Raw genomic sequence first — 27983 nt, forward strand, 5'->3', positions numbered from 1 at the left:
TTGCTTACGTAAAAGTTTTATTGGAAAGTTCTTGAATACTTGAACGACAGTGGAGACTGTTTCTGGAACAATACAATGGAAGAGCCTTCCCCTTCACCCAAGGTGTGTGGCAAGCAGCAGCTACACACATGCTGTCCGTACTACAGGAGTGAGCAGACAGCTGCTACAATAAACAGCCTTCCTAACGCGATCGGTGGCAGGCACAGCAGCAGCTAGAGCTTTCCTGAAGCAGAGCATTTGTGCAGCGGTCAGGGAACCTTGAGCCCAGATCTAGTGCCTGTGTATTGAAACTGAGGAATGTCCAGGCAAGAGGCACATAATGCAGCCCTAGAAAAATCTCTCGATTGCTCTGGCCGTCCAGCTCAGCGCTAGCGGCTTATACAGGCAGATTTCCAGCCTTTTGAAGTAGAAAAAAAGCGTGCCACGCTGACATCATGCCTTATGAGATGGGGGAGCTGTAACCATGTTAGGAACTGCACCAACAAACGAGCACCCGGATTTGGCTCGGGGCCCTCCCGGACAGGACCAGCAGGACGGGGTGCTCCTGCCGTGCGCCACCCGCCAGCGTGAGAAGGGGACAGCAGCAGCACCGTGTGCTTTGCAGCCCAGATGGTATCGCTGCCCCGCGCAGAGCTTGGACATGAGGAGAAGGTGACAGCAACCAGCCACCTGTGAGCTACTGCCTACCAGGGAGCAGAGCCCAACTGCCTGAGCAGGGCTGGCGGGAGCCAGCTGATCCATCCATTCCTTGTGTTCCTGCCCCCTTCTGCAACTCCTTCCACCTGTAAAACAAGGTGGCTCGAGTGTTTGTGAAAGCCCACGTAACTGAAACCCTCTTGTGAGTTGCTTACCTTGGAAGCTTTCTTCCATGTTTGTGCCTTGATTTTGCAAGGCCTGTGCAATTTCCGTGTGAGGCTGCTGACAAGGTGAATTGGTTGAGTAAGCTGAAGGGGTTCTGGGGGGTAGTTCTCCTCCACGAAGGCTCTCACCCAGAGTTTCAGAGCTCACGTGGCCTCCCACCAAACACATCGCTTGACAAAATATGTGGTTAAGTTCCAAGCATTGTGTTGCTCTGCCCTTACAAGGAGCTCTGTTCTGCAGTGGGTTCCTTGCTCTAGCAGTGGCACAGAACTAGCATTCTAGAGGAGGTGGGGTCCCCGGCCGCTGCTAGCAGCCTCGTTCAATTAAGAATGCAGCGAAGTGGAAGAAGCTGCCACATCGCATTGACTAGAAGGCTGCTCACTCAGCCACTCTAAGGAAATGGAGATGGTTCCTCAGTGCTGAGGCAACACAACCCCACTTCTGGAGGAAGAAAGAAAAGGTCTTTTAGGACAGTAAGGGGTCTTGCAGTTGCCCACTCTAGTTACACATGGGAGGAGGAGGAGAGAGAACCACAAGACCACCTGCCTTAGATAAGTTTCTGCTTAGTGTCACTGTTTCTCCTCCCATCCTTACATCAGGCAAAAGACACGCAACAGCCACATCAACCACAGAGCACTGCCAGCCAGTCACGCTGTTGACAGCCAGATCATTACAAAAATAAAGTGTCAGCTAATCAAAAGCCAGCTGATTAAAAAGTACCGTAAGCTCCCCAAAAATGTGCTTCTTTAAAAGAAGCTGCCTTCTGAACGGCTGAAGAACACCACGCATTCACCCATGCCTATCAGAATACAGCTTTTTACCAAGTCCCTGCCACTCCCCTCCACTGCTGTGTGCATTTCATTCTGTCAGAGGGCCCTGACTGGGTGTAACGGACACTCGGCCCCTAAACCAGAGTACTGTATTAGAATAATCCAGTCTGTCTTAGAAAATAAATATCTTGGATATTCTCTTGCAAAGAGAGACCAGTCTCACTGGCCAGGGTTCCATGGCACACCTGCTGTCTGCCGTGATCCAGGGCAGAATGACCCGCACTACTACATGAAAACGGAACATCTTTTAAATATAGGTTTCTTTAAAAGCAATAAATATTTCTTGATTCTTAAGATCATCTATTAACCATAAAGCAGGAGGGTTCGCAAGGGTTAGAGGAAAGAATCTTAGACTAAGACTCCTAGTTACATAACCCTAAAGAAACGGGATTCCTAGTATTTACAGGTACATTTCAGAGGCAGAGGCTATGAATTCAGCATCGTCACAGCTGCTACGTGCAGGCGTGCCAACACTCAGCACTGGTCAACGCGGCACGGCCGAGTGTCGGCACGCTCGGGCAGGAAGTGCGGGAAGCGCTCCTGCGGTGTCATTCCTGCTGATCAGCCAGGTAACAGTGGCCTCCCCAAACGCCCGTGCAGAGACCCGGCTCCTCGGAAGCAGGAGAACCAAGGGAGCTGTGTGACGCAGGTCCCAAAGCTGACGCCTCTCCCCGGGCTCCAGGCACTCACGCTGAAGTCAGGATGGAATGCCCCGTTCTGCAGAAGGGATCTCCTGGACTTAAAAACTGTTGAATCTGCTGAACTCACAGACCCTGGCAATGAGCCAAAGCTTTCTATGCTCTAACAGGGTCGGAGACTGTAGGAAAACGTCTGTTAGCAAGAAGCTATACCTAGGGAAACTACACCACAGGGCCTCTGGAGGAAGAATATGGGAACTCTTCACAAAGCCCCTCCACACAGAACAGAGACTGAGGAGAAAATAAGTTTCATACATCGGAGTCTGACTTCCCGTGTCCCTACCGAAGTCTTAAGATGCAGAACTGGCTGTGAGCAGGAAAAGCGGTCCAGAACTATGCGGTGGTGTAGTCAAGGAAGGTCAGCAGACAAGCTCTACCTGCTGTTGAAGAGAGCAATCTTGGTGGAAGGAGCTAGTCAAGGTGAGACAAAAGGCAGGGCAGAGGCAATAGGGAGAGTTGTTGACATCATTCTCCAGGACACCTTGAGGTGGAAGAACTACTGCAGCAAACCTGGGGAGCAGCTTCACTGCAAGGTTTCTACAAAGGCATCAAACTCTTTGACATTTTTCTCATGGACTGCCAGCTTCTCTGGCAACGAGTCCTAGAAGGGTGAAGAAGGGTGCGGATCAGGGTTCATTCACAGCAGATAAAAGGAAGCTTTTAATGCACACTCTAAGGTAAAAATTTTGTCTGGGAGTCACGCAACCCCTCTCCACCGCCCTGGGCTCCCCTTCCCACCGGCAGAAACCCAGGAGTCCTCCGGCAGCATCCAGCAAGCGGCCCTGAGAAGGGCACTCTGCCCAGGGTGTGTTTGCTCTGCAGGCACAGCAGGCGCGCGGGGGCCTCGCCTCGGGCAGTTCCCACCACCAGCTGCAGCACAGCCACCTGCCCGTGCCACTGCCTTCATCAAGTCACTCGCAGCTCTTGGCCTTCACCTTTCACTTTTCCCCACGCTGTGTTACAATGCCCGTGAGCCCAGTGAGCACGCACCCAGACGGGACTTTGACCAGCCACACCAGGACGTTGTCTCTGCTCAGGCTGCGAGATCAGGCCTAGTTTGCCACTGTTTGACACGCCAGAGGCAGGGTTAGTTTTGGGGGTTTCACTAACAGCCGCAACAAGCATGTGGCAGCAGCTTTCAGCTTGAAGATAAACACACCAGTTTCAGGGGCTTTGGCGCACCACAAACAAACTGGCATTTGTCTGCAGCATGCGGCGATAGGACAAGGGGCAATGTGAACTAAAAGAGGGTAGATTTTTTTTTTTTTTTTAAACAATGAAGGTGGTGAGATACTGGCAGAGGTTGCCCAGAGAGGTGGTAGATGCCCCATGCATGGAAACATTCAAGATCAGGTTGGACGGGGCTCTGAGCAACCTCATCCAGTTGAAGATGTCCCTGTTATCGCAGGGGGGTTGGACTAGATGGGCTTTAAAGGTCCCTTCCAACCCAAACTATGCTATGATTCTATAAATATACTACTTTTTTCAAACTAGAAACAGGGAGAGCATTGTAAGTATATATGATTCCCACAAACAAATTTCAGCGTTCCATACCAAATCCTCTGCCATGGACTGTGCTCCAATGTCAATGGAAAGGCTGCTGAGCTGAGGGGGGTTCTGAAACTCACGGTAAAATGTCCCCAGGTCCATTGGAAGAATGTCATCTTTCGAAAATGCTGGTTTCTAGAATCAAAGATACTGCTGTCAATTCCCATTCTGAGACACTGCTTCCCCTTTTGCCACAATCTCAGGTAAAGTCATTACCTGCAATCAGTAAACATCATGGCGTTACAACTGTTACCGCAATAATGCAGGTTAAATAACAGCCAAGATCTGCTCTTGCCTGAGCACCTAGAAGAGAGCATTTCCTTGGAATCTGGCTCCTTCAGGCACTAGAGGGAGGACACCAAGCCCAGGTGTTAGTAGGGAACTGAAAGAGTATTTAATTTCTAGCTGTTGGTTCTGCATATCAGTGTCTTTGCAGTTTTGGGGCTATCAAGCTCTAGCTTGGGACAGTGCATCATGGGTCTTTTCCACCCCCGTTGAAAACTGCTCTTACACCATTTGCCATTGTACCGGCACCTGAAGCCCATTTAAGATGCAGGTGTGATGTGAGAACACTGATGAGGGCACTTACAAAGTCAATCATTACAAAGTCATCGTGGGTGTTCCCTGTGCTGCTGCCACTGGAACCCTCCGAGTGCAAGCTGCCTTGTAGAGGAGATTCAGTTTCTGGGGATTCAGGAGGATTGACCTGGCCAAGAAATCAGAGATGGTGAGTACCGCTCTTATGATCACATCTGTCTGTGCATTTTGACGGGGGCGGCGGGGGCAGTTAGGAGGTTGGATGATAGAGATACTACGGCAGGGGCAGCAGACACATACTGTTATCTGTATGTCTAGAGAGCCCAAGACTCAACATGGGAAACTTCTTGAAACCAAACAAATCTGAGTAACTAGTCCTTTGCTCAAAAAACAAAGTGTATTCAAGGTAGGGAATAGCATGGATGTAAAAGGGATGCTGAGAAGGCACGTATTATACCTCTGGAAGAGGCTTACCATGGGGTCGTTATCTTCCAGCTCAACGTTCTTGGGAGCAAACATGGCAAAAGGAATGTCTAAGTTGGCCATGGTCACCTGAGGAGATTCAGCAAACAGAATTTCACTAAGATGCTCCGCTTACCCAGCACAGAAAAGGATACTGAAAGTCTTTGTCAGGCCTGCTAAAAATTGCCCAAGATCATGTCAGCAGTTACGCAGGAGGCTGACAACCTCATTTAAAAGGCACAGAATAGAGAGATTGCACTCAGCTGGCCTAACGCCGATACATACCCTGAGGCAGGATTGCTTATATACATCTTGTGTAATACAGGCAAGGATTAACGAACTGCTGCAGATTCAAACAATTCTCCTTCACCCATCCCAAAGGCCTACAAGAGCAGCCCTAGGAACTGGCCAGACCAAGCTGCCCTAGCTCAGGTTAAATGCTGGCTTACTGGTGATGGGCTGCTCTACTGCACGTCCCTTTGAGGAAAGGGAGCTTGCTACCAGTTTATGAACCTGTGGTAGCGGCAGATCACTGGGAGATTCACGTGGAGCCTCAAGTCTTCCGTACCCAAATAGGGTGTTGGCGAAGTGGGGCAAATTCAATGGCTGCCACATCCCAAAAAGGATTTTAGGAAAACAAGCCTATGACAAGACCTCACAGGGAAATGCAGCAGGCAGGAACACACACTCTCAGTCTCTGGGGTTGCCCTGGCACTGGGGTGCTTTTTGCTCCTCTGCGTAGGCACAGACGGGAGATGGTGCCCTCTCATAAGATCTGTTGCTAGTTACCTGGTTAATGGGTTTGTTGACAAAAGCTCCCACCTTCCGGATAAAGATGGTCTCCAAAAGGTCATGTGGGGAGCCACACTTCCCTTCGCTGCTGTTCGATACTGTTTCTGTGTCCTCGCTGGGGGAGGAAAATCGACTAATTAGTGACTCACGGCACAAACAATATAGACAAATCGCAAGCTTTACAGGACTCCTTTGTTTTTCTGGGCTTACTCCCGGTACTGGAAGAAGGACAACAGAAATCTCTGTCCGTGTACTACACGTTCCTCCTCAGTCATGAGCACTAAAGGGAAGTGGGACGCTTCTGGAATCAGGTTTTTGTTTAAAGTTGGATGAAAGCTATTTAGTTGAACAAAAAGCTGCCACCAACAGAAATAGGCTTTTCTTTTTGGAGATGGGACTTTTAACTTCAGAATACACATGTTCACAGCGATTCCTGTTCATCACTGACTTTTTCAGTAAGCCAGTAGTCACAGATCTGTCAGGAGGTAAGGGCAAGAACCAGAATTGTATCTGTCGCTCTGTTACAAAGGCAGCAGCCTAATACATTGCAACAGCTGCTGCCACTATGATTCATTCATTGTATGGCTACTAGTTATTTCTATGACCTGGCTTTTTTTCCTCCCACAGCTATTCAGAACTTTACAACAAACAAACAAATGCAGTTGAATTTTCTGGCAAGAGGACTAAAAGAGCACATCCAGGGAAGTGCTAGTGCTGCTATGATTTTTGGTTTCCTCATAGCAAAATCTCTGCTTAAGGTATTTGACTCAGAACTGTGTGACCCCAAAAGAAACTTCACAAGAAATAAATATGGTGAACAACAAAAAAATTCATTAGCTGAGAGGGAGATTTAAGATTCAGGACAGTTTGAGATTGCGTTGTTTCATTTTAAGTACTTTGTGCCTAAAATTTCTTAATGAAGCAGTGAACAGATTTGTGGTAATTAGAACTGGTTTTGCTAACAATTCAGGTTACGTGTCTGGAGAATTTAAGACTCACTTGTGAGCTTAGTTCACCGTGGTGTTTTACAATCAGGAAAAACAGTAGAAATATTAAGAAAGATAAAATTGACAATAAAGTTGACATAACAGAAGTTGCAAGGATGTTACTGGGGTGAGCAGGTGTAAGTAGATGGGCAAGATCATTGCTTGGAGAAAGGCTGAAAAAGCCAATTGGAGAAAGCTACTAGTTTTGGAGGACGGAAAGACAGTAGTTAAGCTACAAGCAATAGATAAAAATGGGAAAACAAAAGGTTTTCTCTTAACAGGATTATACATGGGCTAGCACAAGTGCTGGATCATCTAAAACCAACCTACCTACTAGAAGGAGTAGCTGCTGAGTAGTGGACTCCATCCAGTGGGGTGCACATCCTCTCTTGGTCAGCTTGAGTGCCATGTGCTGGCTGGCTAGGAGTTGGGGGAACTCCCCCCTCTTTGCCTGGACCAATGAGCTGGGATGGAGAGAACAGTCAAGTTAGAACTCAAAAGCAGGCCAACATCGCCGTGCAACGCATTCTGTCAAATTGGGCCTAAGTTGTGGGGGTTTGGGCATATGTCTGGGCTCTAGCCTCCACAAGGCTGACAGAGGTGTCAAGTAGGAGGTGATCACAACACAACCCTCCTTACTCCCTTCCTCTTCTACCACTCTCCATTTCAGGCCTGACTTATCCTGCAGAGCTCTCTGGCCACAGGTCCTCTGCTGCAAGGAGAGGAAAGGGTAAAAAAAAAAAGTAAAATAAAATCACATCCTCTTGCTACAACCTTATTTCTTTCTACAGCTTCCTGAGCAGGGGAAGCGCAGAGGGAGGTGCCAACCTCTCCTCCCTGGTACCCAGTGACAGGGCACATGGGCATGGATCAAAGCTGTGCCGGGGGAGGTTTAGACTGGACATTAGGAAATGTTTCTTTACCAAGAGCGTGTCAGACACTGCAACAGGCTTCCCAGAGGGGCGGTTGATGCCCCAAGCCTGTCAGTGTTTCAGAGGCATTTGTACAATGCCCTTAACACTGTGCTTTTACTTTTGGTCAGGCAGTTGGACTAGATGATTGTTGTAGGTCCCTTCCCACTGAAACACTCTATTCTGCCATCACTGTGTCAGCAAAACTGGCGTAGCAGCAGCATCACAGGCAGAAAAAGACTTCTGTCAGCTCCCCTTATTTGTCTGATGAATGGCTGCAAACAGGCTGACGTGGGCTGTCAGTGTATCTGTCCTACGCCTAGGCTACGGCGCTGTGCGTGGCCAGCTACGGGGGCAGCAGCTCTGCAAGACAGCCCCAGCCTGGACCGGCGACATGCTGGTGCAGGCCAACAGGTCTGGCGCCTGCTCTCCTGCCACAGTTTTTCCATACAACCCCTACCCCAGTAAAGTCAGCGATGCTGAGGAACCAATTCCCAGCTCCTGTGCAAGCTGTGCTTTCCCTGTATTTACCTCACATTCTTTTCATTCCTGACGGATGGGATACCCATGCATGTACTAGTTTCAAGGCCTCGCTCAGATGTAGAGTGACACACACGGTTGCAATACCGGCCACGCTTGTTCTACCCTCTACAAGTACCTGGTGAGGGTGTGCAGCATTCAAGCCACCAGCAAAGAGTACGGGATACCCCATGTCAGCTGATCCAACTCCCAGGGCAGCAGGCTGATAGGAAAGACGAGAGCTGGAAAGCTAAGAAAGAAGAGAAAAAACAAGAAGGGCAAAGGGAGAGGAGAGAGGAAGGGGAATGCCCCACAGCCTGAGTAATCATCAGTCACTGAAGGAGGAACAGGAAAAGTCAGAGGCACAGCACAGCGTTTCAGGCTGGCAGAAGGACACTAGGTTTCCATCGGAATCAACAATGAAGGTTATTACTCTAAAAGGTTCTTGTTGCAGGGGACTAAGTCCGGGCCTTGATGAGCAAACAGGACTGGTTTGCTACATGCACAGGAGAAGGCTGTGCAAGAAGGCTGTGGACTGACATCCACTTGCAGGGAAGCTCTGCTCTACAGGCCTGTTTCACATACTGGAAAAAGCACAAACGCCATCATCAGTTACTGAAGAGCCAATATTTAATATTTTTCCCCCCCAAGCAACTGTGTTATCAACTGTTCGAACCCATTCCACATTAAATAGCTGATCTCAGAGGCCTGTTCAAACAGCTCTGGCCAAGGACTGTATACAGAGTCCCATAAACATGCTGGGTAAAGAGAATTGGGAAGCTAACCCCGGTGAGATTGCTTTAGGAATGAAGTGCTGGAAGCAGTGAAACCCAGGAGAAGTTCCTTACACACCCCAGGCAGACATCTAGCTGGTCAGATTAAATACAACATTCCTGTTTTAGCTTGCTTGACCTCAAGAGGAACACTTCTTTCAGAGCTCCATGTGTGATGCTCCAAGCAGCACCAACGCTGACACCATTTACAGGGGTCTGAATGATCAACAGCACCTTTATTCGTGTGAGGCTAGTTAGGCTGAATGGAGCACTAATGACACTGCAGGTTCTAGGGACAACACAGGCTGTTGAAACACTCAGCGCTGTGCCTTCCTACTCACGCCTTCCACTAATGCTCCTTGCAACAGCCGTCGGTTATCCAGGGGTGCGTGTCCTGCCTTGGGGAGGCCTTCATCTACAAAGGCACTTAAGCAGCCAGTCTTAATAACGTGCCTGGCCCGTTTTGGGTTCACCAGCCTTTCCCATGCACAACACATGTTCCACATTGTCAGATTTGTACTTTCCTGTATTTGTTCTGTCACGCCAGGACTATATCTGGCCACATATAACATATTCTATTGACAACTCACTTGATGTGAAAAGGCCAGTCCCATCACTGGGACCTTCAAGGTGTCCGTCACCACAGGAGGAGGGGTCTGAAAATGTGCCTTTGTGACAGTAAAAACAGACTGTGCACAGACACAGACACACAGAGGAAACAGGGAAAAGAAAGAGAGAGAGTGAGAGAGAAAGAGAGAGAGAAGGACTTCAGAGAAGAACTATGAAGAGTTGGATGAACTGAATGCTACTGAAGAGGTTTTGGCTGCAGCAGCCACACCTACACATAGAGCAGAAGCCTCAGTATTGCCAGAAGCAGGTTCATTTTGTAAAGAACTGACTTTTCCAATCTCAGTGAACCGCTCAACACAAGGTAATATTTTAGACTCCAGTGAACACTGACAGAAAGTAACTGCCAGAGACTCTGTTCCACAGCTAATTAGAATCAGCACCAGCTAATTAGCAATGAGAGGGCTGAGCAGATGCCAGAGAAAGCCAAGAGTATTTTTTTTTTCCAGTATGTACAAATTACATATCTTTCAATATTCTCCATCCATCCTCCTAATCTTCCAGCATTCTGAGGGATTGTATCTTGGCAGATCTGTGCAGATCCTACAACGAAGGGGACCCAGACTAAGGTGCAATTCAAACACGTTGATGTGAAGAGAGCCGTGTCAACAGGAGTGACGCTCCAGAAGTAAACACTGTCTCACAGAGGGTATTAAAGCAACAAGGGCAATCCAGACCTGGTTCAATCCCATACCTTCTCCCCGTCATTTTCCTACCGACGGTTTTCAGTTGTAGGAAAGCTTCACTTCTGGGGATTACCCACGGCCAGACTTTCTCCTGCATTTTGGGCTACTCCACAACACACAGAGACATACTATGCAAGCTCACAGGGAGAAGGTAACACATACTCCCTTGTATCATGCAGGTTAGGCCTTGTTTCTACTGGGAAAGCAGGAAGAGATTTGGAAAACTTGCCTACAGAACCCCACAGTTCCCAGTATCTTCCTACATACTAAGTTATATATAGAAAGCTGGAGAAAAATTAACCTTTTTTTCCCCCCCCCCTTCTAATTTACTTTAGAGAGTATTCTGCCAAGACAGCCTTAGAATTTTAACTGTGTTAACAAGGACTGGCAGTTGCTTTCTAAATAAGTGCACAGCATATAGCGACTACGAGCCACAGGAAAAGCAAGAATGTGGGCTCATACTTAACGTGAATCCTTAAGGTTCATCTGGTTTCATAAAGCTTTTCCCCTCAGTGACAGCAAAGTTTCGTGTCCCCTGGGGAAATGTCAACTTCAATGTATTTACATACACTATTACCGTTAAGTAACACTGGCACGAGCAAGCCAGTGGAAATTGCCTTATGAAACCTTTTGCATTTAACCCATTTTGTGAAGAGGCAGAGCACAGTCCAGCCACAAACTCATCTCCTGAGCTGTGTATCGCAGAATAAGAAAAGCCTTACTCCACCAGACCAACTGTGAGTGCTGGCCGATAAATTCAACATTGCCTGATACCCTGGCACCCAAAATCCACTTGGCAGAAAAATGCTTCCTAGGAAAAGCTCATTTCTAGCTTATTCATACAGTAGAATACATTCAGCCAAAGCAGTCATACCAATTCCTCTGGAGCAGTGAAAAGACCCATAGAGAATTCCTGCCGTTTGGAACAGCATTCCAATTATGCTTTAGTCTACGTTTCATATCAACAGCAAAAGAGTTCCAGAATCTTTAGATTGTCTTTAAGGATCAGTAGAGCCATCTGCTTGGCTGGACAACAAGGCAGGACATTCCTGAATATTTAAAGCTATAGGACAACTGCAGATCTGGCCAAGTCTTCAAAATACAGAACTGTAGAGTCAGATATCTAAGGGCAGCAAAAGGAGAAGGAATTGGAGTTTCTACTTTTTTAGATTCAGAAGGAAACTGTTATCCATTTATTTTAAAATTGAAACTTAAATTTGCACGGGTAGGTGGAAGTACAGAGTATTAAGTCTTTAGTTCAATACTGCGACTCAGTTTGTTTGCTAATACTTATTTCTGCTGCCCCAACTAGCTTTAGCAGCAAATACTGCTTTTGTCATTTTCCTGCTTTCCCATTCTGCAATGCAGAGAATATGACTGTGTTATAAGCTCCTTCCTGATATTTCAGTGTTTCTTTCTCAATATGTCTGTTACCTCTACTTACACTGCCTGGCATTGATCTCTTGAATTCCTCTTCCTGCAGTATCGGTATGTGAATGTATAAGCACACTGCTATCCTCTTCAAGCACATCTCAGCCCAGCTACAGAAGCAGATTCTTTCAGTCTCTCCCAGTAATTCAGTATTTCTAGTCCCCTAGCATTTTGTTGAAATTAGCATCTAACTAGGTTTTACTCAGAGTATAACAATATAGATAACCCACACATTAAATTTTCATTAGCAGCGGGAGGCCGCCTGTTTGCACAGTAGGTGATGTAGGAGTACGCACACTACCCTAACAGTGACTCTTCTATCTAGGAGTAAAAAGAGCCTGGTTTCTCCTACCTGAGATGGAGGAGAGGTGGAAAAAGACGTGGTACACACTTCTTGGGAATCTTCTACTGAGGGGTATACTGCACCATTGTCCTCACCAGCTCTAAAGCAGCAAGAAAAGAAAAGCTTTCTAACTGAAGTATTCCTTAAACAAATAGTAAAACACACTGGGACAAACACTGCAGGGAGGTTGAGAGTATTTGGGTGGAGGTGAAAGGAGAATTATAATGCCAGCTCTCATCTACTTGGCAGAACCGAGGAAAACAAGGTGTGAAAACTTGAACTTTCCGCAGGTGCTCCTCTGCTACCCTCACATAGAAACACTTTTTTTTTTTTTTTTTAACTAAAGGTTTTGTTACACCAGCTAATGCTACTGGCTTTGGTGTTTACAGAACAACTGTCAAACACTGCCACCGGTCCCGGTCTGAGTGCCCTCACTCACGTGCATTTTAGAGAAGACAAATGTCTCACCTACAAAGAGAAATTAAACTCTGATCTTTCCCCAGTGGAACTATCTGGAGACTCATGCTTCTGTACACACAGTTCTACAGCAGGATTAACTGTTACACTTTTAAATTCCCAAAGGCAGCCAAGGTTAAACATCCTTTGTGTCCAAGTGCTTCTGTAAGGAACTGGGGAAAATACTGGGGCTTGCTGCACTCAGTCTTCTAGATGTGAGGAGAAAAATGTCACCCTTCCTCCTAGGCTCAGCCACGTCACTATGACTGACTCTAATCCTCCAGGCTCCCTTCCCATGCAGTCAGCACACAGTGGAAAAGGCTCTGTATTTGGGCATAACTGATGCCTTCCCCACGGCCCGTGACTTCAGCTCTGTATTTCCTCACCTGTAATTGCAGGGGTGCATGGGTGAAGAGCTGGGATAGGGACGGTCCACAAAGTGATCAATGATAATCCCCATGATAGGAGGGGTCCTCTCAAACTGCCTGCAAGGCAACAAGCAATGGTGTTATTGGCTTTTTCTCTCTACTCTCAACCCAATTCCTGGTGCCCTGACAGAAAACCCTTGTGCCTGCTGGTGGGACCACAGCATCTTTACAATTTGGCCCTGCCATTCCAAGCATACATCAACAATCTGGAGTTCTAGAGTCTGGCTCAGGGCTACCCAAATACTTCTCTGGCTGCAAGACTTAAGCATGAGAGAGAGTATTCTCCATAAAGGAGAATCTCAGCAGGAAAGGATAAGCAGAAGGGAAAGACTGAGGGGCTCATAATATGAGGGGTTTAACAGTACATTATTGTAAAGCAGTTTCTAGCACGATCGCGTTTTCTCACCTGGTTGACATGAAAGCGAGGTTGATTCTGTAGGCACAAGACAAAGTGATGGTGCCCACTGGGGTACCCACTGTCCCAACACGGACTGTCTGGAAACCTATAAGGTTAAGGAATGATTATCTGTTTCACCGATTATTTATGTTCCATACTTTTCTATTCTGAGGCTACTCTATCTTATTTCTATAGTGTTTCCATTATCCCCTGCAATCTGAACTCTAAAGACACAGAGAACCTGTAACAAAATGGCAGCATTAGGTTGCCTGCTGGGGGGCTTCATATATAAAACTTGTGATGTCGCTTCCTATCTTGGTCTAAAACAATACTCTGAAAAGTGCTGCTTGTTCCCGAGTAGATCATCATCTCCTTTACCAGTCCTGCCCCTTATCAGCATGCTTCCATATACTCATTTCAGTTCCGCAACACTCAAGTCACAACAGCGATCACCCAATTTTGTCAATCACCCTATTTTGTCAAAGTACCACCATTATACTGGTCACCTTATGACACGACCCTTCACTGGTAGATCCAGATGAAAAGCATACCTAAACCTCAAACTTAAATTTTCCTTGTGGTACTTAGGAATAGAAATAAATAGCTAGCCAGTGTGGAAAACAGTTCTGCTCTAGTATGTGTGTGTTGCCTATTCATACCTTCTCCCAAGCCACTCAGTTGCACTTCACCAAAATATATCCTGCAGGAAAAGGAAAAAGAAAAGGTATTAGGTCCATTTGAGACATAAAATTAAATAAGCAATAAAGATATGCATAGCATTAAGAGTTGAAAGGCTGGAACCACTTTTCCTTTTTAGGAAAAAAGTGGCTAGAATGCCCACGTCAAAAAAAACTTCCAGCTACTTCAGAGGAAGACATGTCAAGTAAAAAGAAAAAGGAAGAGAAAACAGTAGTCCAATCAGAAATTTCTCTTTTAAGTTTTTTAAGCCTCTGAGGCAAGTCTATGGTTCAGAGCAAAAATGCGAAGTGACATAAAACATCATGGACAGGTCTGAGTCTAAAAGCTGCCACTCATCACACAACACAGAAGATTAACTGTGCTGTAAAGAGACCTGCTCTTAAGTATATGCCAAACCAGCAATGGAGGCAAAAATAAATGGCTGGGATTTCTTTTTAAGTTTCTTTTTAAGTTCTCAGCTGTGCAAACTTAGATTTAGAATCACCTACATTAGCTATGCAAACATGTCAAAGACTTTTCTCAAAGCTAAAAACAAAGGCTGGAAGGTGATAACCACGAACCACAAGCCAGTCAGATCTCACAGGCTAAACAGAGTTGAACTCAGTAGGCAGATGAGTAAACTGCAAGAACTTCATGAAATGGAGCTGAGGACGCATCTTTAAAATGGAATAGCAGGAGAGAGTCTGAAACTATGCTGCAAAAGCATGCAGTACATTTATGGGCAACATGGACAGGCATGTCTCAAATACGGGCCAGACACTGAAGAACTGGATGTGAATAAGCAATTTAACCAGTGCTTGCATGTAGAATTTTTGTGCTCTTCTCAACACAGTTGGAAAAAAACAATACTTCACAGCCTGTGCTTAAGTCTTTCTTTCAGTGGCTCAGATGGAGGCTATGAGGTTACACACAGCCCAAAATTCTCTTCTGCCACTCGCGAGTAGTAGTTAAATCCAAATAGTTTAAGTATATTATCACTCATCCCTTTTTACCACGTTTGCAGCTGCACTGTGCAAGTCTAGAGTCTCTGCTGTTTGTATTTCAAATGGGGAATTTCATATTCTGTTTACCTGTACAATATTACATATTCATGGCCTTGTTTCCTTGAGAGTCTGTAGGCTGGAGTTACCCTGGTTATAGCAAGCAAAGACTTCAGCAGCAGAGACAGCCTGTTGTATACGGTGTATGAAACTTTGATTTCTTTGTCACACCTACAGAACACAAAAGGAAAAAATTAAGTCTTTTGCTCCCAACTAAGTCGTTTGGTTTTGTTTGTTGCCTTTCTTTTTTTATTTATTTTTTTGTTAAATAAAAATGAGGCTGGGCCAATTGTTTAATGTCAGTTTTACTGCCAAAATGATAAAATAAAGCCACAGGGTGGCTACCTGTTATTGACCAATCAGCTGAGAGTCCTATTTCAATCTAGTCACCTGATGTAAAAGTATAGGCTGAAAAATGCCATCCAGCCTTCTACTAGACAGAAACAACTTGTATTAAAAACATCTGTTGTTCCTGAGTATGTGAAGTCTTGTATCTGAAGAGGCATACTAGTTGCAATGGAAGAACGAAGAAGGAATAGAATTACTGGTTTATTTTCTCAACATCAACATTGACCAGTTTGACTGCTGCACTGGACCAAGAGATGACTTCCCTCTGAAGTGTCCCAGGACACACAGCCAATATGGGCTCATCCATCATCATGGATTGAGCACATTTCCCCATTTCACCAGCTACAATGAACACACACTAAGAAAGTGTGAAGGGTGCGCTTACTTTTCATTCATTTCTAGACACCAAATTTCCAGCTCCATGGAGTCCCCCTGGATCAGAAAAAGAACAACAAACAAAGGCTCATTTCAGAACACAAAACTTTCCACATCTCATTAATGACCAGCAACAGACACACCTCTCAATTAAGATGTTTCTCCTGGTCCCCACTTTCTTGTAATGCAACAACAGAAAAAGGTGCAGTGGAAGTCTCACTGCACAGTTAGATGACCTGAGGGAACACCTTCCTCAGAATGGCTAAGCTCTTCATGGTCTAAGAAGCTAAATTGTGCTGCTCTAGCATTTGTGCGTTTGGCCTCACATATTTACAGTGTATTGCTTCTGTTAAACAACACATATATTCTCATTTTTTATAGATGAATAAATATATATTCATCAATATATAAATGAAGATATTTTCATGTTGCCTTGAACTAAAGGGCAGGAGCTCTGGTAGGTGAGTTAAGATTCAAGTAAAAAAAAAAAAAAAAAAAAAAAAAAATCGGCATCATTTTGACTCAGTTCTCACCTCTGAGGTTTTGAGAGAAATCTCCACGCACATAGACCGTCCAACAGCGGGTAGTTGTCCTGCCAGGGCTTTCTTTGCTTCATGAGTAACTTCTGGTATATCTTTGATTGCTAAATTGAACTGCAGAATGAAAGAGAAGATTCAGGGTTTTTTATTTCTTTTAAAAACTGCCTAATGGTATACTGCAGACAGACTCATAGACCCGTATATAACATACTAGGTCAGTGTCCACTGAAATATTTATGAAACAAAATTCCCACATGGGCTCAGGCTTTTCACATTTGCAGACATTTCCTTGGCTGCTAATTCAAACGTTTTTCTTGTTCCTGCCATAAAAATCATGTTCCTTTTCCCCCACTTGAGTCCCTATCTTCACCCACAGAGTATCCTGAGTCTCTTCAGTTTCAATAAAGCCTATTACTACAAAGTCCTGAACGGCAGAGTTGCAAACCTCTGACAGAAAAGAACTCATAGCCCCACCCCCTGCAAATCTTGGAAATGTGCCTTAGCTGGCAGGAGTTGCCGAGAGGTATCATTTATCTCTTCTCTAATCAGTCCCAAAAAGCCCAGACTGACATCTTGCATGTGAACAACAACAAAAAACCCCACACTGCCCATGAACATAATTGAATGCAGCAGTTATTCTATGAATAGTTATTAGAGTCTGCATGACTATAACAACTGCATTGTGCTCTCAAAACATGTGCGCAGGAACACACACACAAAAACCCCAACAGTTATGGAGTTGCTTTGAAAAACATGACTTTACCCAGTCAGAGCCTGTTGGGGAGGATGATGATCGGGTACAGATTTTCTCTCCAAGTCGGGCCTGGACAATTACTTGTACCGTCTGGAACAGAAAGGTAAAGACACTCATGTTCTGAGCTTAGCAGAGCCTTCAGTTCAGAACCTGAGCTGGACAAATTCCAAGTAGAAAAAAATGAAAGGGCTGACCAGGACGTAGAGAAGTAGAGTTTGCTATGCTAATCTTAATGTCTAAACAATTAAATTATTACTATAACAGGTAAATTTATTCCAGACAGAAAACCATTTTAAGTCGGCCTTTCTCTGTAATAACATGAAGAAACAAAGTCAATTTTGTGATCACAAGTTGCATAGTCTTCAGTAATACTGAAACAAAATTTTACAACTACACCCTGAACCTGGACACCTAAATGAAAGTGAATCTGTACCTTTATAACACAGCCGTTGTCAGACTATCTACTTACATCTACGTACCAAGTCAGACCAAATTTTGTAATTACTTACAAACATAACTCAAAAGAACATTCTGGTACCGCTGCTTTTGGATGTAATACAGAAATTTAGATAGGCTGAAAAGAAAGAGTGGAGTCCAACAGAAGGCACTACCTAACAGCCGGATGGTTAGATGTGTGCTAAGAACCCCAAAGCTGGCAAGCTATTAAGTCTCTGTAACTGATTCTACAGCCAGACACTCTGGGGAAAGGAAGAGGATTTGAAGGCAGAAAAAAGGGGAAAAGATGCTTCTAGTTATTCTCAGGAATCTCCTAATTTTGACAGCAGCTTTTCTTGCTTTGGTCTTTAGCAAAAACAAAACAACAAAAAAACCCCAAACCCCAACCTTGTTCTCTAGCCACAGCAAGAACAGCTTTTCTTAAACAGGAGAGGCGTTTGCCCATAAGGAAAAGAAGAAGTTACCTTTAAAGCAAAAAATTTGATGAACTTGTCCAGGTCCTTCCTGTCCTGGGAACTGAGATCAGTGTCCATTGCATATGGCAATCTGAAATATAGCACAGGCGCGGCAATGAAGTCTTCCTTCAGGTTTCTGTTTGGATTTCAAGATTTCAAAAGATTTTGCCATTAGAGGCTACAACAAGAGAAATGATAAGCACCAAAGCCCTCTGCTTGTCAAAATCCTAACATGCCAAGAACTTTGGGGTGTGGGTGTGAGGTATAAACGCGCATTAATAGTTTATCTGGTCAGTGCAAGAGATACTAGAAAAGAGACAACAAAAGGGGCTCACAAATAAAACTGGGTATAAGTTCTGCAATTTTGCTAGCTTAATTAAAAAGAACAGAACCAAAAAAATCCAAAACACCCCAACAGCACGGTGACTGGAATCTATACCAAGTTATCCATCAGACATGGCGGCCTCTGCTTCAGAAATTACCTATCTTCAGTTATCAGCACTGGTCAAAACCAAGCCGAACAGTTTTCTTCAGTCTGAAACTCTAAAACCAGTACTCCAGTGGTATTTCAGCAGATATGGAAATCTATATAACCAAGCATTGTTAGAATGGGCTACGCTGCTTCTTTACTTCCAACAAACAGTACTTGGAGTAAACCCGTACAGCTACAAATTTACCTACAACCAAATGAAAAGACATTTTTGCCAAGGGATTAGACCCAAATCCTTTGTTCACTTCTCTCGAGAGCTCTGACAACAAATACTTAGTTCCCACATTCACACTGCCTTGTTTTCCAAAATACAATTGTTTCCAGCAATACAATGAACTTGCACAGTGCCTGAAACAAGGCAGGGCAAAGCACTAATTAGATTTCTGCCACCATCGTGTCACATGGCCTAGGATAAATCACAGGTTTTCAGTCTCTCGGTTTCTTCACGTCTAAGTGAATAATCATACAGAGACCTTAGGGAGGAATGCCTTAATTAGCAGCATTAATTGTACTTCTTGCTCATAAGCCTTCCAAGTATTAATTCACTCTTAATTCCTGTTGCTGTTTTTGTTTTGAGACAGCTAATCAGCCCGAAGCAGCTTGTCAAACATCACATATTTACGGAACGCGCTGCTCATCACAGAAATGTTGGCCATCTAAGGTCAGTGAGCATGAGTAGCTGCCACGCACAAGGTTACTCTACCCAGTGCTCACTTCTAAGCAAAGACTGAACTTGCAGCAAGGTATGCTGTTTATACAAATTAAAGCTTAGCAGGACGAAGGGGCTAATAGCCCTGTTCACACAGAAAAATATCATCTTTCATGACTACATGCACATCCAGAAATTCTATTTAAACTATCTCACTTAATAGCAGTTTATGCCTACTTTATGTAATGCTTTAGAAGCATCATCCAAGAAGGGCTGCTAGATAACAGCACTGCAATTTATAGAGCATTTTGTAGAGAGTGTTGCTTTCTAAATGACTCGATAAAAAGCAAGCTGGACATCTAATACGGTTGCAAGTTCCTAGACTACATTCATACTGCATCTCCTAGCGCTGTACTGTTCTCATTACAAATTGTAATTTAATTTGAGAACTAACAACACAAGTGATTCAACATTAGATGCACTATCAAATTATCCTTTGGCTGTTTTAACCGCCTCATGAAAACCATTATACTTTCTTTCCTTGCCTTTACCTTCACTAGACAGAGATTACAGATCTTTTTCTACTGGGGGGGAGGGCTGTAAAAGGAAGTCAGCACTTAAAGCACTAGATACTTAACTGATGTGCCACTCAAAAAACCCCCAAAACTTTTAGTACAGATGCTTCCCAGTACAAAAAAAAATAGGCAAGAATGACCCGTTGTTATTCTTTTGACTTAAGCCAAGTAAAGCACTGTAAAGGTTGAGGGGACCCAAGATCTACAACAAAGCCTGACTGATACGGGCGATAAAATACTGCATTAAAAAAATTGAACTTTTTCTCAGCGAAGAGAATGCTGACATTTAAATAGTACAAGAAAGCAAATTAGCTTTTAATGTGAAAAGGAGTGAAAGGCTATTTCTATGCAATCCCTGGAGAAAGATGCAAGGAAGTATATATAACCTGATGGTATAGGACAGCTGTCAAATGAAGCACCTACATTTGCCTTATAGGGCTGGAAAAGTATTCTGGTATCAACTACTGCAAGGCATTTGTGAACGAATGGAGGCTCACCGGTCTGTTAGGAAAGGAAACGAAGCAGATCATCAACGTGGTTCTCTGTGCAGTACAGGAATTATTTCTAATGATTATATACCCAAACAATTCTAAAGAGGAGAGAAACAGCCACCAGAGCCACATCTTAGGTTCAGAGTTCAAAGCACGAGTGTTTCATCACTCTGCCCTGCTGCAGCACAATTGGGATTCTCCCTGCAAGATCTCGAACTATCTGTAACATTAAACATTTGGAGATTCATACTCTTACCTCTCAAGCTCTAAATGCCAGCAACTGTTGACTCACCAGAGCCTAAAGCAGAGCAGAAAGTATGAGGCAAGTATGTAATTTCAGGGGGAAACTGGGACCTTGGAACTCAGCTCCCTGATGTGTCTAAGGGCTGTTATTTGATGACCACCATCTCCTTTTTGCAGGAGGGCCTCTGGTGATTACCTGAGATCTGCTAAGGCTTAGAACAGTGTTCACCTTTAGAATCATTCTTGCTAAGAGTCAAGACATTCTTGCTAAGAGTCAAGATGGGCCCAGAATTACAGCAAACGTTTTATTTACAAAAATGCCTCAGTACCCTCAGGTTAGCTGCCACCAGCTGGTCTGAACAGGAAGGAAATTCTTTAAACTCAGTTCCACCAAATTCAGCTTCTCAGGTCCCGTAGTGTGCAGCACCAGCACGGCTCCTTGTTAAGTGCCAGTATCTGGGCACATGCTTAGCTCAAGGAAGACACTGTCTAATTTTACACCGAGTAACAACTAGAAGGAAATAACCTTTGGTCTAGGTTAGAAACCCACAGATGACTGATTCCCCCTCAACCACATAATCGCTTAAGTAAACTGATAACTCACTGCTTTAGCCTTACATGTAGGCTGTTCATGTAAACACAAGCACCTTGGCCACACAGCTTTTTGCTTTGTCTCCCTCTTCCTGCAACATCCATTTTCATACTTTTGCCTTTATTTACATGCCTGTCTCCACTTTCCTCCAAACAAAAAGGTCAGAGACAGATGTTCAAAGAACTGCCACGTGTGACTCCTTCCGACTAAAGCCTTATTCTTTCTCACAGGCTCAGGAGGCAGAGAAGAACAGCAGGCTTATCCAACAGTTTAACATCTAAATATTGTGCCTTATATACTCTACTGGTATTTATACTCTCCTTCTCCAAGGAGGAGGACACATCAGCACAGGCTGATGGCACCGTTTGCATGATGCAATGAACTGCCAAGAGCCCTCCCCTTCATGCCTCGGTACAGCCCAGAGAAACTACAGCTACCAGCATGCCACGCTCAGCCCGAACCCGCGCACACTGTAACACCTGCAAACCCTTGCATTACAGTACGCGTTTCATACGCAGGAGTTTAGCATGCGCGTCTGTTTGACACTCACGTACGTAAATGGGAAAGGAGCAGAAGCACCTGACACGTACCAGGCATTATTGTTGCTGCTGGGGAAAGTATATACAGGCTGCTTCCATCACTTCTCTCTGCGATTTCACTCTGAGCCACAGCAACTACAACTTGAAGTCACCGTGCTTTCCTTTCAAACACGTATTTACCAATGCAAGATAATTATTCGTGCTTCCTATCCCAAAGTAAAACTAAAAAACAGAAGGGCTGCGGCTGTAAGGAAAGAGCCGTAGGCAGCTCTCATCCCAGCTGTACATTCCTGGTTATCTGACTGTGACCCCAGACCTGGCTCCTTGTCCCTACTCTTCCAGAACTTCTTTGTTAATACAGGATGCAAATCCAGTCTCTGAGGATGTCCGATGTGAAGCTCCAGAAAATACTCATTGAATCATGCAGGTAAACAAGAAGCACATGGAAGTTCTTGAAGCTTTTAATAGAGTGCCTTTGATAAATAGGCTCAACTGCCAAGAAAAGCTTTCCTAAAACAACATCCCCTTCAACGAGCAAGAAGCTTCACGGCAAGCAGGTATTTTGAGCACATTAACAAGCAACCATAAAAAGTTCTCCATAAAGACAGTGCTCTGTTTTAAGGCTGGGCCTTACAAGTCAAACTCCAGTATCCTACAATTACTTAAAATTAATCTCCATTTTGCCTTCTTAGTAGGTTAGTCAGAAAACTGGGGAGAGGGAGGGAACAGTTCTAAATTTTAAGGTGTGCCGCTCTCATTCTTCAAAGTTTATGAATTTTTTTTTTTCAAGGAGAAGACTAGAGTAGATTCCAGCAGAAAAGCTGTTTCACATAACTATTCTCATGAAATCAAGAACTCTGTAGTTCACTATATGGTTATATTTTGACTGATAAAGAGGTAATTTTTCCAGCTGATCAGGAAATAGATTTACTTCATAACCAGTGACTTCCCAGCTTAGGAAATACCTTACTGAAGCCAGCACTGCCAGCTCCACTGGCTTAAAAGCAAAATTAAGTAATTCCAGTTGACCGGCAGTAACATCCTGTACTTCCCCATGGTCTAAAAATGGTGTCAGTTCAAAGGTCCATCCTCTTACTTTGTTTGTCAGGCCGAAGTATACTAAGACTAAACCAGAATCTGCTTCTACGTACCCTGTACTACAACCACCAACATAATCACCAGGTCTCAACTTTTGTGTGAATACATGTTCAGAAAAATAAGGTGATCCTCTATGATCCTTCTGTACATCTAAATACAGCCTGGCTCACCTGAACGAGTTATTTCTTGCCACAAGAAGGAGGGATCCACCAGGTCAGGCCACTCCTGCAATAATTCAGAAATGCTCTAAACTTCATTTGCGCAGTCAACTAATTTTCAGCTGAGGCTGTAATTTACCACCGTTCTCCTCCTTACAACACGCCTAGTCACACCACTCTTGAGAGTTTCAGGTAGGCGGTTTGTAGGCTTAGGCCAAAGCATCCCTTCTGCACCTGTTCACAGCCATGGAAGGTCTCAGCTCCCACTGAACAGGTGGGAATGACGCTGGCGATGCCCTAAGAGCCACAGCTCCAGCCGGAAAGCACGATGTGATGATTGCGAACCCCTGATCTTTCCTAAGACAGCAAACTGACACATTACGGGAAAACTATACAACAGGCGGTGGGGTATGAAGGTCTACCATTTCTAAGGGGCTCTGAAGCACTTTAATTTTAAAAGACACCACCTGAGCGGGCCGCATCCCCCAGCGGCGGGGGGGCACGGGCGGCCGCTAGACGCCCGCACGGCTGCGGCAGGCCCGCACACAGCCAGCGGCCAAGCCAAGCCACGCGGAGACACGCAGCCGCGGCTGAACACCCGATCCCCTCCCCCGCCAAGGGCCGCCCGCCGCTCCCGGGCTCCCACCGCCTGCGCGCGCGCCCCCCCCCGGCCCCGGGACCCCACCCGGCCCCCAGTACCTTGGCGGGGGCGGCAGTGCTGGCGGCGCGGCGGCTCATCCCGCGGAGGCCCGGCTGCCCGAGGGTCCCGCCGCCCCGCGCCCCCGCTCGGCCCCGGCGTCTCCTCAGCGCCTCGCCCGGGCACGGGGGGCCTGCGGCCCCGCTACCGGCGACTCCGAGCGGCGGGGGAGCTAGGGGTCCGGCTGGCCGCCCTCCTCCGCTTCCTCCTCAGCCCCGGGGCCCGGCGGGGGTCAGCGCCGGTGGGGACGCGGGGCCGGCGGCGGAGGTTGGGGCTGCCGCCGCCTCAGAGTCGCGGCCTGCTCGGCGCCGCCATCGCGGCCGCTGTTTGTTTTTATCCGCTGCGGGCGGGCGGGCGGAGGGAGGTGCCTGCGTGTCCGCGGCGGCACTTTCCACACGGAGCCGCCCCCCACGCCTGCTGGCCGCGCCGCACCGGGGCGGGAGCCCGTGGCCGGGATAAGCGGGAGGCGCCCGCCGCCGCTCCCGCCGGGAGCCCCTCGCTGTGGTGAATCTGCCGCCGCCAACGCGGGGCTGGGGCGGCGGGGGCCGGGCCGGGCGGCGGGCGGTGAGGGCTGCCTGCCGGCGGGAAGGGCCCGGCGGGGCGGCTCCGCTGCCCCCGCAGCGCGCCGGGGGGCGGCGAGGGGCAGGGCCCGGGGGCACCGGGCTGCCGGCGGGCCGTAGCTCCGCGGGGCCCGGGGCCGGCTCCCCAGCCCGGGCAGGCCCCGGCAGCGGCAGGCCCGCTCCCGCCAGGCAGGGCCGCAGGGCTGTCGGCGCCGCAGCGAGCCCTGGCCGGGCTGAACAGCAGGTACAGAGAGATAGAAAGAGACGTGCTGGGGAACGTGCGGGGAGCGGGGAGGCTGCCCGGTGCAAACCGCGCTGAGTGAGGCTCCTTCTCCCTTGGCTTGGCGCAGGCGAAGGCGCGGGGCAAGCCGTGTAACGGGGGCTCCACAGGCCCCCGGCCCCTCGCCATGGCCGTACCTATCGCCGTTCTGGACTGCGACCTCTTGCTCTACGGCCGCGGACACAGGACTTTGGATCGCTTCAAGCTGGAGGATGTCACTGATGAGTATTTAGTATCCACGTATGGCTTTCCCCGACAGTTCATTTACTACCTGGTGGATCTGCTGGGAGCCAGTCTTTCTCGCCCTACACAGCGGTCCAGGGCCATCAGTCCGGAGACGCAGATACTTGCTGCCTTGGGTTTCTACACCTCCGGCTCCTTCCAGACTCGCATGGGGGATGCTATTGGCATTAGTCAAGCCTCCATGAGCCGCTGCGTTGCCAATGTAACTGAGGCGCTGGTGGAAAGAGCCTCCCAGTTTATTCACTTTCCTGAGGATGAAGCTACCGTCCAGAGCCTGAAGGATGACTTTTATGGGCTGGCAGGCATGCCGGGAGTGCTGGGGGTGGTGGACTGCACCCACGTGGCAATCAAAGCGCCAAATGCTGAGGACCTGTCCTACGTGAACCGAAAGGGTCTCCACTCTCTGAACTGCCTGATGGTGTGTGATGCCAGAGGAGTCCTCCTGAGTGCAGAAACACACTGGCCAGGCAGCCTGCCCGACTGCACGGTGTTACAGCAGGCGGCCCTCACAAGCCAGTTTGAAACAGAGCTACATAAAAATGGCTGGCTGCTTGGTAAGTCAGTTTTTCATCATTGTTTTCTGTGGAAAGTCTGTTGGCTCCTTATTGAGTCTAGAGCCTCTGGGCAAAAGCAATATAAAGTAAATCAAAATTTACTTTTGATTGCTTCCGTGAAAATGCCTTGAGATTTGCGATTCAGTTTGGACCATCTCTTAGAAGTCTAGAACGGTAGCTTCCAATCTGTGTTTTATGCAGTCTGATTATTATGTATTAGCTTAAATTCATTCTGTTGAGCACCTGTTTTCAGAATTCTATGCCTTTCTAGGCTGAATTTTGCAATTTTTAATTCTGTGTTGGGTCTTAGTCCAGCTGTCTTTTGCTGTGTTATGTAGCAAATGGATTATCTTCAAACTCTTCTGTGTTCTTCCAGCATTTCCCTGCGTAAATTTGAATGCCTTTATTTTGGTTTTTGTGACATTTGTAAATGTGTGTTATTGTTGCTCTTTCACGCTTTCTCATGCCTCCTGTTTTAGTGAGAGATATAAGTTATTCCGTGTCTGCAGTAGCAGAAAATCAAGGGTCAAGAGCTGAAATCTGTGGTTCACTCTAGGTGTGTAACCTGTCCTCCTCCTTTCCACTGCTAATAGGTGACAGCTCCTTCTTTCTCCGAACGTGGTTGATGACCCCGCTGCATATCCCTGAGACACCAGCTGAGTATCGTTACAACATGGCACATTCTGCCACTCACAATGTCATCGAGCAGACATTCAGAACCATTCGGTCACGTTTCCGCTGCCTGGATGGGTCCAAAGGCACCCTGCAGTATTCTCCAGAGAAATCCAGCCACATCATTCTGGCCTGCTGTGTGCTTCATAACATCTCCCTGGAACACGGGTTGGATGTGTGGTCTTCACCGGCCACAGGACACATGGAACAACCAGAAGAAGAGTACGAGCAAATGGAATCAATGGACTCAGAAGCCTGTCGTATTCGTCAGGAGCTTTTACTTACTCATTTTAGCTAATGTTGTGACAGAGAGAAAGCTTCTGACGGTTCATCTGGGAGGATATATGGAGCAAATATGCCCCTTCCTCTTCTTTAAGTTTGTAAAGACTAAGGAGAAATTTTACCCTCTTCATTTCAGGCGGTATTCTGAACTTCTCTCAATCTCTCCAGAGATGCAATTTAATAGCTAAATTTTTACTGTCATGATGCTTAGAAACTCCCCTTTCTCCTGACTTGGAGAGCAATGTCTAATGTGAGAGCAGCGGAGAAACTTGGGAAATTGAGAATGATGTAAAGCCTGTAAGCCTTGCACTGTTTTACAAAGCAACAATTCTTTGCCACTTGGTAACCCAAGCCACTTATGATTGACTTTTAAACAGTAATTCACACAAATTAAACTTCCTTGTGGGCTCATGCTATGAATTCATGAGCAGCAAAGCAAACATTTACTTTTTTATTTGCAGGTAAAAATTCTTGCTAAAAAAAAAAAAAAAAGACATTTTGCAGTTTTGCATACCTCAGAACCTAGCGATTCCTATTGAAAGCTGACAGCTGCATTCTGGGAGGGGTCTGGTTTTTTGCTGGTACACACCAGTGCTTGCACGTAGCTGGAAGGTCAAGAAGGGCTGAACATTTCTTCTTTCCCAAAGGGATGGGAGAAGATGTTAAGCTATGTTTGACTCTGCCAGTTACTTAACAGATAGCAGGAAATAGGCTAGTGAGTGTAAATCTAGTTCTTGCTAGATACGTCTGCCGTGACAGAAAACTACTTACCTTGTTGGCTGCTGTGAAAGAAATGGCAAGGGTCACAAAAATGGAACTGATTGTAAAAGCTCTCCATCTAGATTGGAGCTGAGGTACGGAAAGGCTGCTCTACCACTGCTGGCAATCTACCTGTTCAGTGGGGAAAGATGACTAATGCACGCAGTGGTTGCTGCCACAAGCCTGGGAAGTTTCCTGGCAACGTTGGCTTTCCAAAATGTGTGGGTGTTTCCAAGGGTCACTTGACAGCAGTCTGAGAAAATTCTGTTTCTTAGACGTTGTTTACTAGGCAGTAAATGAAACAAAAGTGGTTTGGGATGCAGAATGCTGCAAAAATGTAGCTACTTAAAGTAGCAGTGCAACCATCTGGCACAGCAGTTCTGTCCTTTTAGAAGAAATAAGCCTGGATCCTGCCCCACGTCTGAAGAATAAGAAAGTATTGGACATGTTCTTAAGTGTAGGATGGAGATGCAGGATTAGATACAGTTTTGCCAGGTTTGCAGTGGCAGTAAGTGCTTACTGTCTGCAGAAAACCAAGCATGTGTTATGATGCATAACCGTTTTTGTAAGCCTTGATGAGACCTGTAAAATATTATGTACAACAATCGAAGATGCAATTCTATTTTCTTTACGCATCTTCCCATGAGGTATCATGTAAGAACTACTATTGCTCACTGTGGCAAAACCTCCGCTCTTTCACCTAGGAAGAAGCATACAAGCATTGTTTTCTGGGAAAAAAACCCCCAAACAACCCCCCCCAAATATTTTTAAGGTAAGAGTTGCTGCCATATACAGGGCCTGACGGCTCATAATCATATCTGACGGTCTATGCTAAAAATACTGATCTTTAGATGTAAACACCAGCGGACACTGAATGAGCTGCGTGGGTGACGCTAAGGTCAAGCGAGACTTGGACACATGTAGGTACAAACACTGTCACGTAATAACGAGCTGGAGTTTCTCAACTTATGCTATGAATAGCTCTTCTCAGCATGTGCCGAGACCAGAGTGAACTCAACGTGGAGGCACTTCCCAGAACATGTTTGCTGCTGGGTTTTGTCTTCCTTCTGCCACCGTCACCCTTGGTAGAGTTTAATTTCAAAACTGATCTCACTGCCTATCAGTTTGGGCAAAACCTGCATCAGGCCAC

At 46.2% G+C, this 27983-nt stretch overlaps 2 protein-coding genes across 16 annotated transcripts; one reads left to right on the forward strand and one right to left on the reverse strand.

The window, feature by feature from the left end:
- On the reverse strand, window positions 1-24764 carry ATG13 (autophagy related 13). 15 transcript variants are annotated; one of them, XM_037395777.1, is made up of 19 exons: window positions 23486-23904; window positions 22799-22853; window positions 17961-18042; window positions 17050-17130; window positions 16281-16400; window positions 15758-15804; window positions 15055-15195; window positions 13945-13985; window positions 13295-13391; window positions 12847-12945; window positions 12014-12104; window positions 9508-9606; window positions 8284-8394; window positions 7045-7178; window positions 5726-5843; window positions 4949-5026; window positions 4527-4643; window positions 3944-4072; window positions 1-2990 (listed from the first exon to the last, which is right to left on the reverse strand). In XM_037395777.1, the coding sequence occupies exons 3-19, from the start codon at window positions 18027-18029 to the stop codon at window positions 2913-2915; spliced, it is 1650 nt and encodes a 549-aa protein (XP_037251674.1). In that variant the 5' UTR covers window positions 18030-18042; window positions 22799-22853; window positions 23486-23904; the 3' UTR covers window positions 1-2912. The 15 variants fall into 15 exon arrangements, with proteins under 15 accessions (XP_037251674.1, XP_037251672.1, XP_037251667.1 ...); XM_037395775.1 differs by having other exon boundaries at window positions 17961-18087; window positions 23486-23902; XM_037395770.1 differs by lacking the exons at window positions 22799-22853; window positions 23486-23904 and adding an exon at window positions 24595-24764.
- Window positions 24715-26090, forward strand: HARBI1 (harbinger transposase derived 1). Its single transcript, XM_037395134.1, has 2 exons — window positions 24715-25120; window positions 25714-26090. Exons 1-2 carry the CDS (start codon window positions 24715-24717, stop codon window positions 26088-26090), a joined length of 783 nt encoding a protein of 260 aa, XP_037251031.1.
- The last annotated feature ends 1893 nt before the right edge of the window (window positions 26091-27983 follow it).

This window comes from Falco rusticolus, chromosome 7 (genome assembly GCF_015220075.1).
Source record: "Falco rusticolus isolate bFalRus1 chromosome 7, bFalRus1.pri, whole genome shotgun sequence".
NCBI lineage: Eukaryota > Metazoa > Chordata > Aves > Falconiformes > Falconidae > Falco > Falco rusticolus.